Here is an 11,471-nt window from a genome sequence, read left to right on the forward strand (position 1 = left end):
TTACCACAGTTAGTCTACCACAGGTCCCTTCAGTGACACACATGTTGAATATTTGATTTTTCTTTTTGATGAATAAATTTCATAGACAGTAAAAGATAAATCCCGACTTGTATTTTGAAACATTATCGACGGCGGCCATATTGGAATTTTGATTGTTGTCGTTGCTGGCTCCACGCATGAGTCGTGAGTAGGAAACAATCACATGCAGTCCACGGGAGAACATGCGAAAACATTTGCGGGGATCAACACGGTTCCACGTAGACATACTCAACCAAATCGCCAATGTAGCCAAAGTTGACTGCTAACTTGCCGGATGAAGGTGTTTCGTAGCCTATAGACTAGGGCTAGACAGCTATTATCTCAGGTAGCTTCGGGGTGACCGCTGGTCTCAACACAATAACGAAACTGTTCCCGAAAGTTACATTTGGGTGAGTCAATAACATCGATAGTAAGAGTCTGCTTGCCTTTTGCTTATCGGTCCTCTGTTGGTAGCAATAGTAGTAGTGTAATTTCATTTGAATTATGGACTGCATTTGAATGAAGTTGTATCGGGCTTTAAGTTAACTGATTAGCCTAGTTTAGTCACAGCATACACGATGGCATACATTCAAATAACCAATAGTCGGGGAGGGAAGTGTCTTATATTAGACGAATACCGATACTTGCGGAACAAATGCCGAAATGACATGTACTGGCGTTGCGCCCAACCCGGATGCAAAGCCTACATGAAAACAAATACCTTTGACGTGAACGGGGACGATCCCGACATCACTGTGATCAAAAAATCTGGCCAACATAGCCATGCAGCGGAGGCGGATTTAGTGGCAACCACTGCTCTGAAAGAGCAGATGCTCATGCTGGTGGCCGCGGACCCGTCCCGCCCATCCAAGCGAGTTTATGACCAGGTAGGCTAATTAATAACTGGCAATAGGCCTACATGACATTTATTCGGCTCTTTTCATACAGCTACAAGTCGCTTGATGTGAACAATGACACACAAACCTTGAATTAAACCAGGTCTTGGCCCAGGCGGCGGATGTGGCGGCTATGCCTCCATTTCAGGCGGTCAGGACGAGGTTGGAGAGGAAGAGAGCTATTCTCAAAAACCTGCCGGAGGTGGCCGCGGAAGGGCAATGGGCCGAGACGCAGGACGGCGAGGATTTGAGATTACAGAGAGCACACAAGTAAATGCTGCCTACACACGGTTTGAAGTAGCCTACTCGGCTATCACCATACTAAGCTCAATCTTGAACAGAGGAGATAGATGTGCAGGTTTCTAGCCTGAACTGCCGGGCGAAATCCAAATTCACTGGAAGTTCAGGCAGGGTTCACCCAGGCTAAAGATAGGCCCATATCCATTAATCTGGCTTAACTTGGGCAACCGCTGTTTGCTCAATCGTAGCAATGAGCCACGACCGGTCTTATTTTTACATGCCAGGCCTGCTTGCAGTTGTTAGATTGCACATAAGTAAGTAAGTACTTTAATTGTCTCTCTTGCAAGAGAAATTTGTCTTGGGCACTCAAGGAGCGTCAGCGGAACAAAGGTTTTTACATAAGGTGCCTCTCACTGATCTACATAAAGAATGATGGGGCGGCAACAACGATAGTCTACCCCTTCGTCTATCTTTCTTTATGTAGATCAGTGAGGATCGAGGCCGGAGGAGCGAGGGAGGACGTATAAACTTTCCATGAGAGGCACCCATAGACATACATAAAACATGAAACATATGGTACCCCCCCTCCACAACACCATTATAAAACAACAAACAAACAAACACACACCCTACACACAACACACACACCACTCATCAGATAAGTATTATAAAAAGAAGCTATTGCACTATTCCCCAACACATAACATGTTTGCATTTAGTCTGAAAATAGACAACTGAAATAGTCCCGTCTCCATTCGAAGAACATGGATGCACATTCATGCACGAGCGAGAATTCAGATGCGCGAGATCGAGCCAGGCTAGGCACTCTTCAGTATAAAATGAAATGCCAGCCTGGCGTCTGTACAGCACTATATGAGCTGTAGTCTCCACACAATCGCTCACATCAACTTCCCCAAGCAGGTTACTTAGCTAACTAGTTTTACTGATGGGGATGGGGAGAGGAGTAAGACCGTTAGATTGACGAACAAGCTGTGAAATGATGGTAGTGGCTTAAGAACGTAATTGGCTGGAGTTTCTCGAGCCCTGCCCGTTCCACAGATGATTGATGTGTTTAATTTCCATTTCAGTGGCTGTAAGTGGGTTAGGAATAGGATTTCAAGTGATTTTGCAAAAATGGGCAAAAAAGCTAATTCCGTTCCCTACCTTGAATCCTTTAATGACCTCATGTCGGAATGGCGGAACATTTTCTTTAAAAAAATTAAATACCGGCACTCCGACAATTAGATGTCGGAATTGATGGCGGTCCCCAGTTTCCTGACATGGGGGATAGATCTGGCGGTGCGCCTGCATTTTGCTAATCGGTCCTCTGGTGGGTTGTTGACAAACGTGTTGCCGCTTTCAGTCGTAACAGGCTTTTATTCACTTCAGTTGTAATTATTAATTGATGTGTTGAGTTAAAGCAACACTACAGCACTTTTCCTCTGTCTCACACACGCTATTTGTTTATCCAGCAAATAACAGACAAGGTAGAATATGTTACATGATATTATGAAAGTATGATGTATTGCGACATCGAAGCAAATCAAATTTGTAGTTTCTGATGTCTCATTTTATCAAACTACAGATACACTACCCCCACCTCGTAAAGTTACATAGTGCGGTTATAGCGAATAGAGGGCCGCAAAGTGAAAGCAGAAGTGCCATTCACCCCGAGTTGATGAACGTGTTGCCACTTTCAGTCGTAACAGGTTTTTATTCACTTCAGTTGTAATTATTGATTGATGTGTTAAGTTAATAGAGAAAGTGGTGGTGGACAAGGTGTGGTGAAGCCACCGATCTGATTTACATTTGTTTGCCAAATTATTATTCATGGAGAGTTGCTTTCTATTGTTTTGTTTGTTTGTTTGTTAAAGAAAATGAAATTGACTGTGACCTCTCTAGTTTTCTTTGCTTTCTTTCTCTAATAACAGGCAATTGAACTGCCCTGAATGGGATCATCTTTGTTCAGCTAACATGGATCTCGAACCTGAAACACACCATGTTGACCCGAGTGTGATGGTGAAAGAGGAAGATGTAAAAGATGAGGAGTATGGCCATGTGATTGCAGGTCCAGATGAAGAAGAAAAGCCGTTTGCAGAGCTTCCCTTTAAAACTGAAACAGAAGTCACAGAGTCCAACGTTAGTGGCAGTGAAACGCAACAGACAATAGCAGAGATTGAAGTGAAGATTGAAGAAGATGATGAACAAGAACACAATTATCTGCTGCAAAGTAAGTCCTTTCAGATCCCACTTTTAGATGTGAATCCTTAAACCATGCAAAAACTGCTGATCAAACAAAATCTAACCAGTATACTAGTATAGTATAGTGTAGTATAGTAGAGTACACACATCCTTTTTTGATCCCGTGAGGGAAATTTGTTCTCTGCATTTAACCCAGTTTAACCGAATCAGTGAACACACAGCAAGAAGATATAAAAGAGGAGGACTACGGCCATATGATTGCAGGTCCAGATGAAGAAGAAAAGCCATTTGCAGAGCTTCCCTGTAGAACTGAAACAGACTGTAAACCTGAAGCAGACGTCACAGAGTCACCAAGGTCTACTTACAATGAAATGACAACTGTGAAGACTGAAGTGAAGAAAGAGGAAGAGGAACAACAACATGACGAGCTTGGCTGTGTAGAAGAAGAAGAAGAGGAGGAGGAGGAGGAGGAGGAGGAAGAGGAGGAGGAACAACATGACGAGCTTGGCTGTGAAGAAGAAGAGGAGGAGGAGGAGGAGGAGGAGGAAGAGGAGGAACAACAACATGACGATCCTGGCTGTCTTCTGGAAAGTAAGTCCTTTCACACAGAGCTCAGTGTTTCCTCTACACACACACACACACACACACACACACACACACACACACACATGCATACAGACAGACAGACACACACACACACACACACACACACACACACACATATGCATACAGACAGACACACACACACACATATGCAGACAGACAGACAGACAGACAGACAGACAGACACACATATGCATACAGACACACACACCCACACACACACACACACACACACATATATGTAGGGATGTAACGGTATGAAAATTTAACCCCACGGTTATAGTGACCAAAATTATCACGGTTTTCGGTATTATCGCGGTATTTTAAAAATTGTGTGTACAATATGTTAAGAAAGCGCTGATGGGTGTAGACAAGCTGAAATATTTTAGTTTTAAAAAGTGTGACAGTGTTTATTACATTAAAAATATAGGCAAACCCTTATTGCCCCCAGCAGGATACCGATCATTCACAGCATTGGCAATCCTAGTCCCTGCTCAACCCTCCACACACACAGAAAATGGCTTGTCTTGTTTCTATTGCATATTTTGAATTCATGACTTTATATATTTTGCTAATAGTTTATAATATGTTAGGATCTGCATAATTACTTATAGCTAAAAATATTCAGTAATTTGAATACTTCATATTGATTTTTAAACTATTACACTTGTCTTTAATGACATTACAGGGGTGTTGTCTAGGTCTAATTGAGTGCCTGTCACTTTGAGAGGTACGTGAAGTAGGCTAATTATATTAACCTTCATTCGGTTTTAGGAAAGTAGTCAAGCATAGTTCAAGGATATCCGTTTTCATTGAATAAAATGAATGTTCAAAAAATTAACAAGTCAAAGAAAAGATTGCTGGGATAATATAAAAGATAAGTGTCTTGCAATGTTAACTTCTATTATTTTGGTGAGCACTAGGCTACTGTACATTAATGATAGACATGACGCGTGAGCTAACGGGATAGTTACCTTGATGGAACTCTCTCAAGATGTAAAAGTTTGCCAATAGGCTGTGTAGCTTTTTTCGGAAATTGAATTAAACACTACAGTAGGCCGAACTAAATCCCATAGCTTACTGTAGGTAGGTTACCGTGGCATTGTGCTCACTTTTCCCTTGGTTGGAAATGTTGTCTGCTTATAGCTTAACTTATGATTTGGAGTTTGGTATATCTGTTATATCCAATGAGTGACACCCAGCGCTCAACATAAAACTTCATGGCATTCTCCTGATAACGTTAGTGGAATAGCCTAGATTTAATGTGAACGTGTAGGCCTACATAAAAAGACGCTGGCTACATGATACAGCGCACGTTTTGGGGTGGAAATGTTGCGCCCTTTAAAAGCAGGTGTAGCCTTATCCGAATCATGGTTAAATCCATCAATTAGACAACAGAATTAGTAAGGTGAAGTTTTGTTTCATAGCCTTCCAGCTTGTGTCAAAAGCAGGCAAGGATGAAACTGGGAGGAATTAAACACGCGGTTACCATACCGTAGTATCAACCGTGATAATAATGATATTCGAAATGAACACGGTAATTGTTATCGTCAACAATTTTATCATGGTTTACCGTCACACCGGTAATCGTTACATCCCTACATATATGCATACAGACACACACACACACCAGTGTTTCCTCTACAGTGTATTCAGCAGCGGCGCAGCACCACTCATAGAATTTGAGCGCCGCCCCTAAAAAAAAAAAACCAATTAAAAAAAACACACGTAAGTGAACTGCGGGAGCAGTTGCCACTCGTTCCTCTCCAGGTTTGATGTCAACAAATAAAAGTAGGCTAATGTTGAAGGAGCAATCAGGGATTTCACAGGAAATCACGTTTGTTTAAGTTTATTAGCAAAAACGATTTTGTGCAAAAAAAACTTAGCCTACATTGTATTTCAACCAAGGAACCAACTGAAACATGCTAGCGAGGTAGCTCGCCTCTACGTTCAGTATTCCCAGATAAATTCCACACAGGGTTTTTGTTTCTATTTGTTGTTCAACCGTCGCTGCGAGGCCGCAGTGGGAATATTTCCCAATATATTACGCTTATATTGCAAGCGGTGTTCAAACTTCATTACCTTCCCACTGAAGTAGAATTAAAAGGTAATTCGCCATTGGCAGGTGTTGGTAAAACTATTGTATACCAAAGTGAAACATGAGCTCCAGTCACGAAAAAGTACAATCAGGATACAGGGTTTAATTACAGCTGTACAGGAGAGAGGCACACACGAAGCACAGGGTACTCCAGAATATGTGTCTCTGATTTGATAGAGAATTATACATGGTTTAGATACACAACAGCAAAGGATAGATAATCATACAACAACAGTGGAAAACTTCAGGAGACACTCAGTCAACTTTAACCTGTGGTTGTTGACGTGAACAGACAGGATAACTCCTGACGCATTATGTTATCCATGTCAGTGTTTCCCACAGAATTGAATTCTATTTGTGGTGATGGGGGGGGGGGGGGGGGGGGGAGTTCACAGTTTTAAACTAAATTTGCCCAACGTGGTTATGATGCTAACCGGTTTTAATCACAATTAAGCCAATTGTGTTCTATGCATCCTTGCTTTTCTTGAAACGTGCATGCAGGTTTGTTGAGGGACAGAGACAAGGCGAGGCTACACAAAGGTGTGCATAGCTCTACAATGAAAGGATTTCATCCAGTTTAAGTAGTACAACATAGAAAATCATTGTGTGGTGGTCAGTGTTGATACTGTGGTGGGCCGCCACAAATAAGTCAATGTATGGGAAACACTGCATGTTTAGGAACAGTGCAGATATCATAGACATACAGGGTCATTAGAATCATTCTTTTAGTGTGTCAAAGTGACCCACTAGCAGTGTTGGTCAAGTTACTTGGAAAAAGTAATTAGTTACTGATTTTCCCCAAAAGTAATTAGTTACTTTTCAAAAACACACTAGCTAGGCTACACAACCTGAATATGCTATAAAGCAATACACCTTTCAGCCTAATTTCATTCTGTCTACATATTCCATCATACAAAATAGAATCAAATGCAGCGTTGTGCATAAACGAGTTCTGTGAACTATGAACTGCATGCAACACATTTGTAAATAAAGAATGTGAATTCGTTCAGATTATGTGAAATGAACAAGGAGAGTCACTGCTGAGTTTCAATTAAACGTTGCGCAGGGGTTATGTCTGAAAGCGACTACAGAGAACGCAGATGATACAGGCTCTATTATTTACGGACATTTTACTCATTGTCTCGCAAAGACTCCGACGGTACAAACTTAATTATGTCCACCGAAAACAAGTTTGAACGTAAACGACCTCAATTTTGAATTTGAAAAGACATTTGAGTTGAAGCATCAGTCCAGAGTTAAAGCTATAGGGGAAAGCATAAGTCATTGAATGACATTAAAGTAGAAAGAACAATAAAGGTGAAGTAAAGATAAGCAAAAGAAGTCCACTATGGGAAAAGGAAAACCCCAACTCATGTAGGCTATTAAATGCAGCATGGTCATGCTCTCTCCCGCACTCTGTTGTCTCGTCTGTTGTTTACATCTCTCGCAATGCGTTGGACGTTATACTGATTGTCACCAGACAGTCTCACAAAGCAATTAAAATGACAGTTTAGTAATGCAGTAACGCAGCCTACTTGGAGGAAAGTAACGGTAATCTAATTACTGATTTTACAATTTTAATCCCTTGCTTTACTCGTTACTTGAAAAAAGTAATTGGATTACAGTAATGCATTACTTCTAACGCGTTACTGCCCATCACTGCCCACTAGTGAGAAAGACAAAGCTTTAAATCACACATTGGAATATGGGCCTAATGGAGACATTAAACCACATATTATAATATTAAACTTAATGATCAATTCCATTTTCTCTCACGGGTTGCTGACATGCTGCACCGTAAACTTTCAGCACCATAACAAAGCATTTATAGGCTGCGAATTTTGTCATCATCACATAAGTTGGTGGACTATGTTTTGCATTAGTGACCATCACTGTTAGGCCTACCATAGCTTCACCTGATGCACACGTTTTTTCCCCGTGGAAAACAGCTGATGGATTAGTCAGATCAAGTGAGCATGCTAACGGTGACGTTAGTCATTACCTTCTTTTTTAGATAGATAGATAGATAGATAGATACTTTATTGATCCCCAAGGGGAAATTCAAGGTCCCAGGAGCTTAAAACACCACACACAACATACAGTACAATGTAAACAATGTAAACAGGAAAATTAAAAAGCAAAACAACAATCAACATGACTAAAGGAGCAGTAGAATACTATAGATAAGGTATGCATGAATGTACTGGGTAAACGCAATGCCGTTTGGTCAATGCATTCTAGAGAGCTCAATCTTGATTTGAATAAATATCATGTTTACCGTGTCATTTTACAAGTTAGGCTACGTGTTCTGAGTGGCTGATGTTAGGAGGACAAAGTGGAATTGGAGAAACGAGTGTCTAAACGAATCAATTTAATGTTGTTGAAATCTTCATGTTTGTCCCGTTAGTAAAACATGCTTCAGATTATAATTTGTGTTCATTTCCCATACTGTCTTGGCCGAGCATGTTCCTTAGATCCAAAAATACCTCCAGTTGTGGACAGATTCATCTTTAACTATCATAGCCTGTACCGCTACATAATACCACAACACGGTCAGGAAATCTTTTCAACTTCAAAACGTTTTCACAAGTTCACGTCCTTAAAGTGACAACCAGATATTTAATCTCACATTGCCAATACAGTGAAGGCTATGACTTGAATTACCGCAAGTTAAACGTTTAGCTAATTAATCTTCTAATATTAATTACACACAAAACGCACATATGCAATAGCAGATATATTGGATCTTGTAGTGAGTCTGAGGCACTGGAAAAGGTCTATTTTTTATAAAAAACTTGGCTATCCATTAAAAATATGCCAACATGTTTCAGCCACAAATGGCCTTCCTCAGGCCAAGTTTAAAAATGGCATGTTCTAAATCTCATTGGCCCTCATTTATCAATTGAGCCAAGAAACCAGCGTACATCTGAGCGCAGAAATCATCTTACGAAGGGGCTCAAGTGTGATTCATCAAACTTACGTATCACTCCAATTCCAGCGTAAGAATAAAAATGTGTTGATAAATGTGGCGGCTGGAAACAAGCGTAATTTAGATATCACGCCCCTATATGCTTGTTTTAATGGCCTCGCCCCTAGAATTTACGACATGAAGGTGCATTATGCGTCCAATAGATTAGTGATCTCGAGCCACAGTGACGTCCAGCTGAACCTTGTTAATTTTGACAGCTAGAAGCTGTCATCAAGGAAGGCGGGAAACTAGAGCGATTTAAGCGCAACAGACTTTATTTTCACAGAAAGAACCCATCATACTATAAATACATTCATTACAAAACCATACGACACTGAAATTTGCCCTTTTTATTTAAAATATATAATTCATGAATGTTGCGTTTGCCAAAGAGAAAGTAATCATCTCCTATATGGCTATCCTAAGCCATCAAATGTGGCAATATAATATGCTACATTACAGCAAATAGGCTGCACATGTACAGGAAAGGTGTTATGTCCGAGATAGTCCATAAATTCAACTCATCAACTTTCTAATCCACCGCCGATTTACTTCTGCACAGTGCTATGCCGCCTGAAAAACTTGCGTACGCGAGTTCAGACTAGACGTGAGATTTGAGCGTATAGCACCGATCACGTTCACATTGATAAATGCCATACTTTGCGTGGAAACAAGCGTACACACGTTTCATAAATGAGGGCCATTGTGGTCACATGACCAGAAAGCACAGGTGATCACATACACAGGTGTGTCACATGATGTGAAGACCATCTACAACACAATAGTTTAACAATCATTATTGAAGAAGTTAAGTAGTAGTTAAGAAGTCAATGTGTATAGTTTAGATTGGGTGTTTTACATTTTCGCTACCCCCAATTGTCGGAGGGGGCAGATCGGGACTAAAATCATTCTAAGTCTCTATGGTAACTATTCCATGTGTATCAGAACATCTGTCTATCATTCTAAGTCTCTATGGTAACTCTTTCAGGTGTGTCAGAACACCCAGACATCACGCTGCAGAAGACACATGGACAGAATGATGACTTCAACCTGAAACTCAGAGGAAGACTGCACCACTGCACAGTCTGCAGGAAGAGCTTCACAACCCTGAGCGAACTCAAGCACCACCAGCAGACACACTCTCTTGGCATGAATCAAAAACTGAACACGGACAAAAATGAATGCGACCACTGTGGAAAAACTTTTTCGAGTTCTCGAACTCTAAAAAGACACCTTCGAATACACACTAGAGAGGAGTCACATAAATGTGTCCAGTGCGAAAAAGCTTTTACACAAATGTCATCTCTTACAGCCCATATGCGTACACACACTGGAGAGAAGCTTCATAAATGTGTCCAGTGTGGAAAAGCTTTTCCATTTATTTCAACTCTAAGACTCCACATGCTCACACATACTGGAGAGAAGACTCACAAATGTGCCCAGTGTGGAAAAGCCTTTATAGGAACCTCAGACCTTAGACGCCACATGCGTACACATACCGGAGAAAAGCCTTATGGATGTGCCCAGTGTGGAAAAGCTTTTACACAAAGGTCATCTCTTAAAGCCCATATGCGTACACACACTGGAGAGAAGCCTCATAAATGTGTCCAGTGTGGAAACACTTTTACACAAAGGTCATATCTTAAAAACCACATGCTACTACATACCGGAGAGAAGCCTCATAAATGTGTTCGGTGTGGAAAAGCCTATTCACAAATTGCATCTCTTAAAGCCCATATGCTAACACACACAGGAGAGAGGCCGCATAAATGTGTTCGGTGTGGAAAAGCTTTTACACAAATTGCATCTCTTAAAGCCCATATGCTAACACACACAGGAGAGAGGCCGCATAAATGTGTTCGGTGTGGAAAAGCTTTTACACAAAGGTCATCTCTTAAAGCCCATATGCTAACACACACAGGAGAGAGGCCGCATAAATGTGTTCGGTGTGGAGAAGCTTATTCACAAATGTCAACTCTTAACCCTTTTGTTATCCTCAAATCTTACCGACAATTTGACCCCAGCTAAATAATCATTTTTTTTATGATGTTAAACATTGCGACCCCAAGGATAACATGAAGGTTAAAACACACATCCTAACACACACTGTAGAAAAGCGTAATAAATGTGCTTAGTGTGGAAAAAGCGTTTATAATAATTTCACATCTTACAGCCCACATGCTAACACACACTTAAGGCCCTTTGTGGGAAAGCTTTTACCACAGTAGCCCTGTTTACATGGGCACTTCTCTTCCGATTAGAACCGGAACAGCTCAATCGGAATACAAATCAGAATTTTACTCGGAATAGAAGAGGTGGTGTAGTCAGTTCCTATTCCGAATGAACAGCCATGTGTACTGTCATTCGGATTGGCTGCTGTATCTTCCCAATGAAAAGAAGGCAACGACGGCTATTCCGAGCAAAGATTTTAAAGCGCTTGAAAGCA

The 11,471-nt window shown here is 41.0% G+C and overlaps 1 protein-coding gene across 1 annotated transcript in view; it reads left to right on the forward strand.

Annotated features, from left to right (window-relative positions):
* The first annotated feature begins 188 nt into the window (after nt 1–188).
* LOC134076311 (zinc finger protein 90-like) overlaps nt 189–11,471 on the forward strand; it is an 11,728-nt gene continuing 445 nt past the window's right edge. Inside the window, exons 1-5 of the mRNA XM_062531294.1 lie at nt 189–905; nt 1,018–1,184; nt 3,086–3,384; nt 3,567–3,791; nt 10,014–10,217. Of these exons, the coding sequence (XP_062387278.1) occupies nt 597–905; nt 1,018–1,184; nt 3,086–3,384; nt 3,567–3,791; nt 10,014–10,217 (1,204 nt within the window). The 5' untranslated portion in view covers nt 189–596. The remainder of the gene's footprint in view (nt 906–1,017; nt 1,185–3,085; nt 3,385–3,566; nt 3,792–10,013; nt 10,218–11,471) is intronic.

The sequence above is a fragment of the Sardina pilchardus genome, chromosome 1 (assembly GCF_963854185.1).
Source record: "Sardina pilchardus chromosome 1, fSarPil1.1, whole genome shotgun sequence".
Classification (NCBI taxonomy): Eukaryota; Metazoa; Chordata; class Actinopteri; order Clupeiformes; family Clupeidae; genus Sardina; species Sardina pilchardus.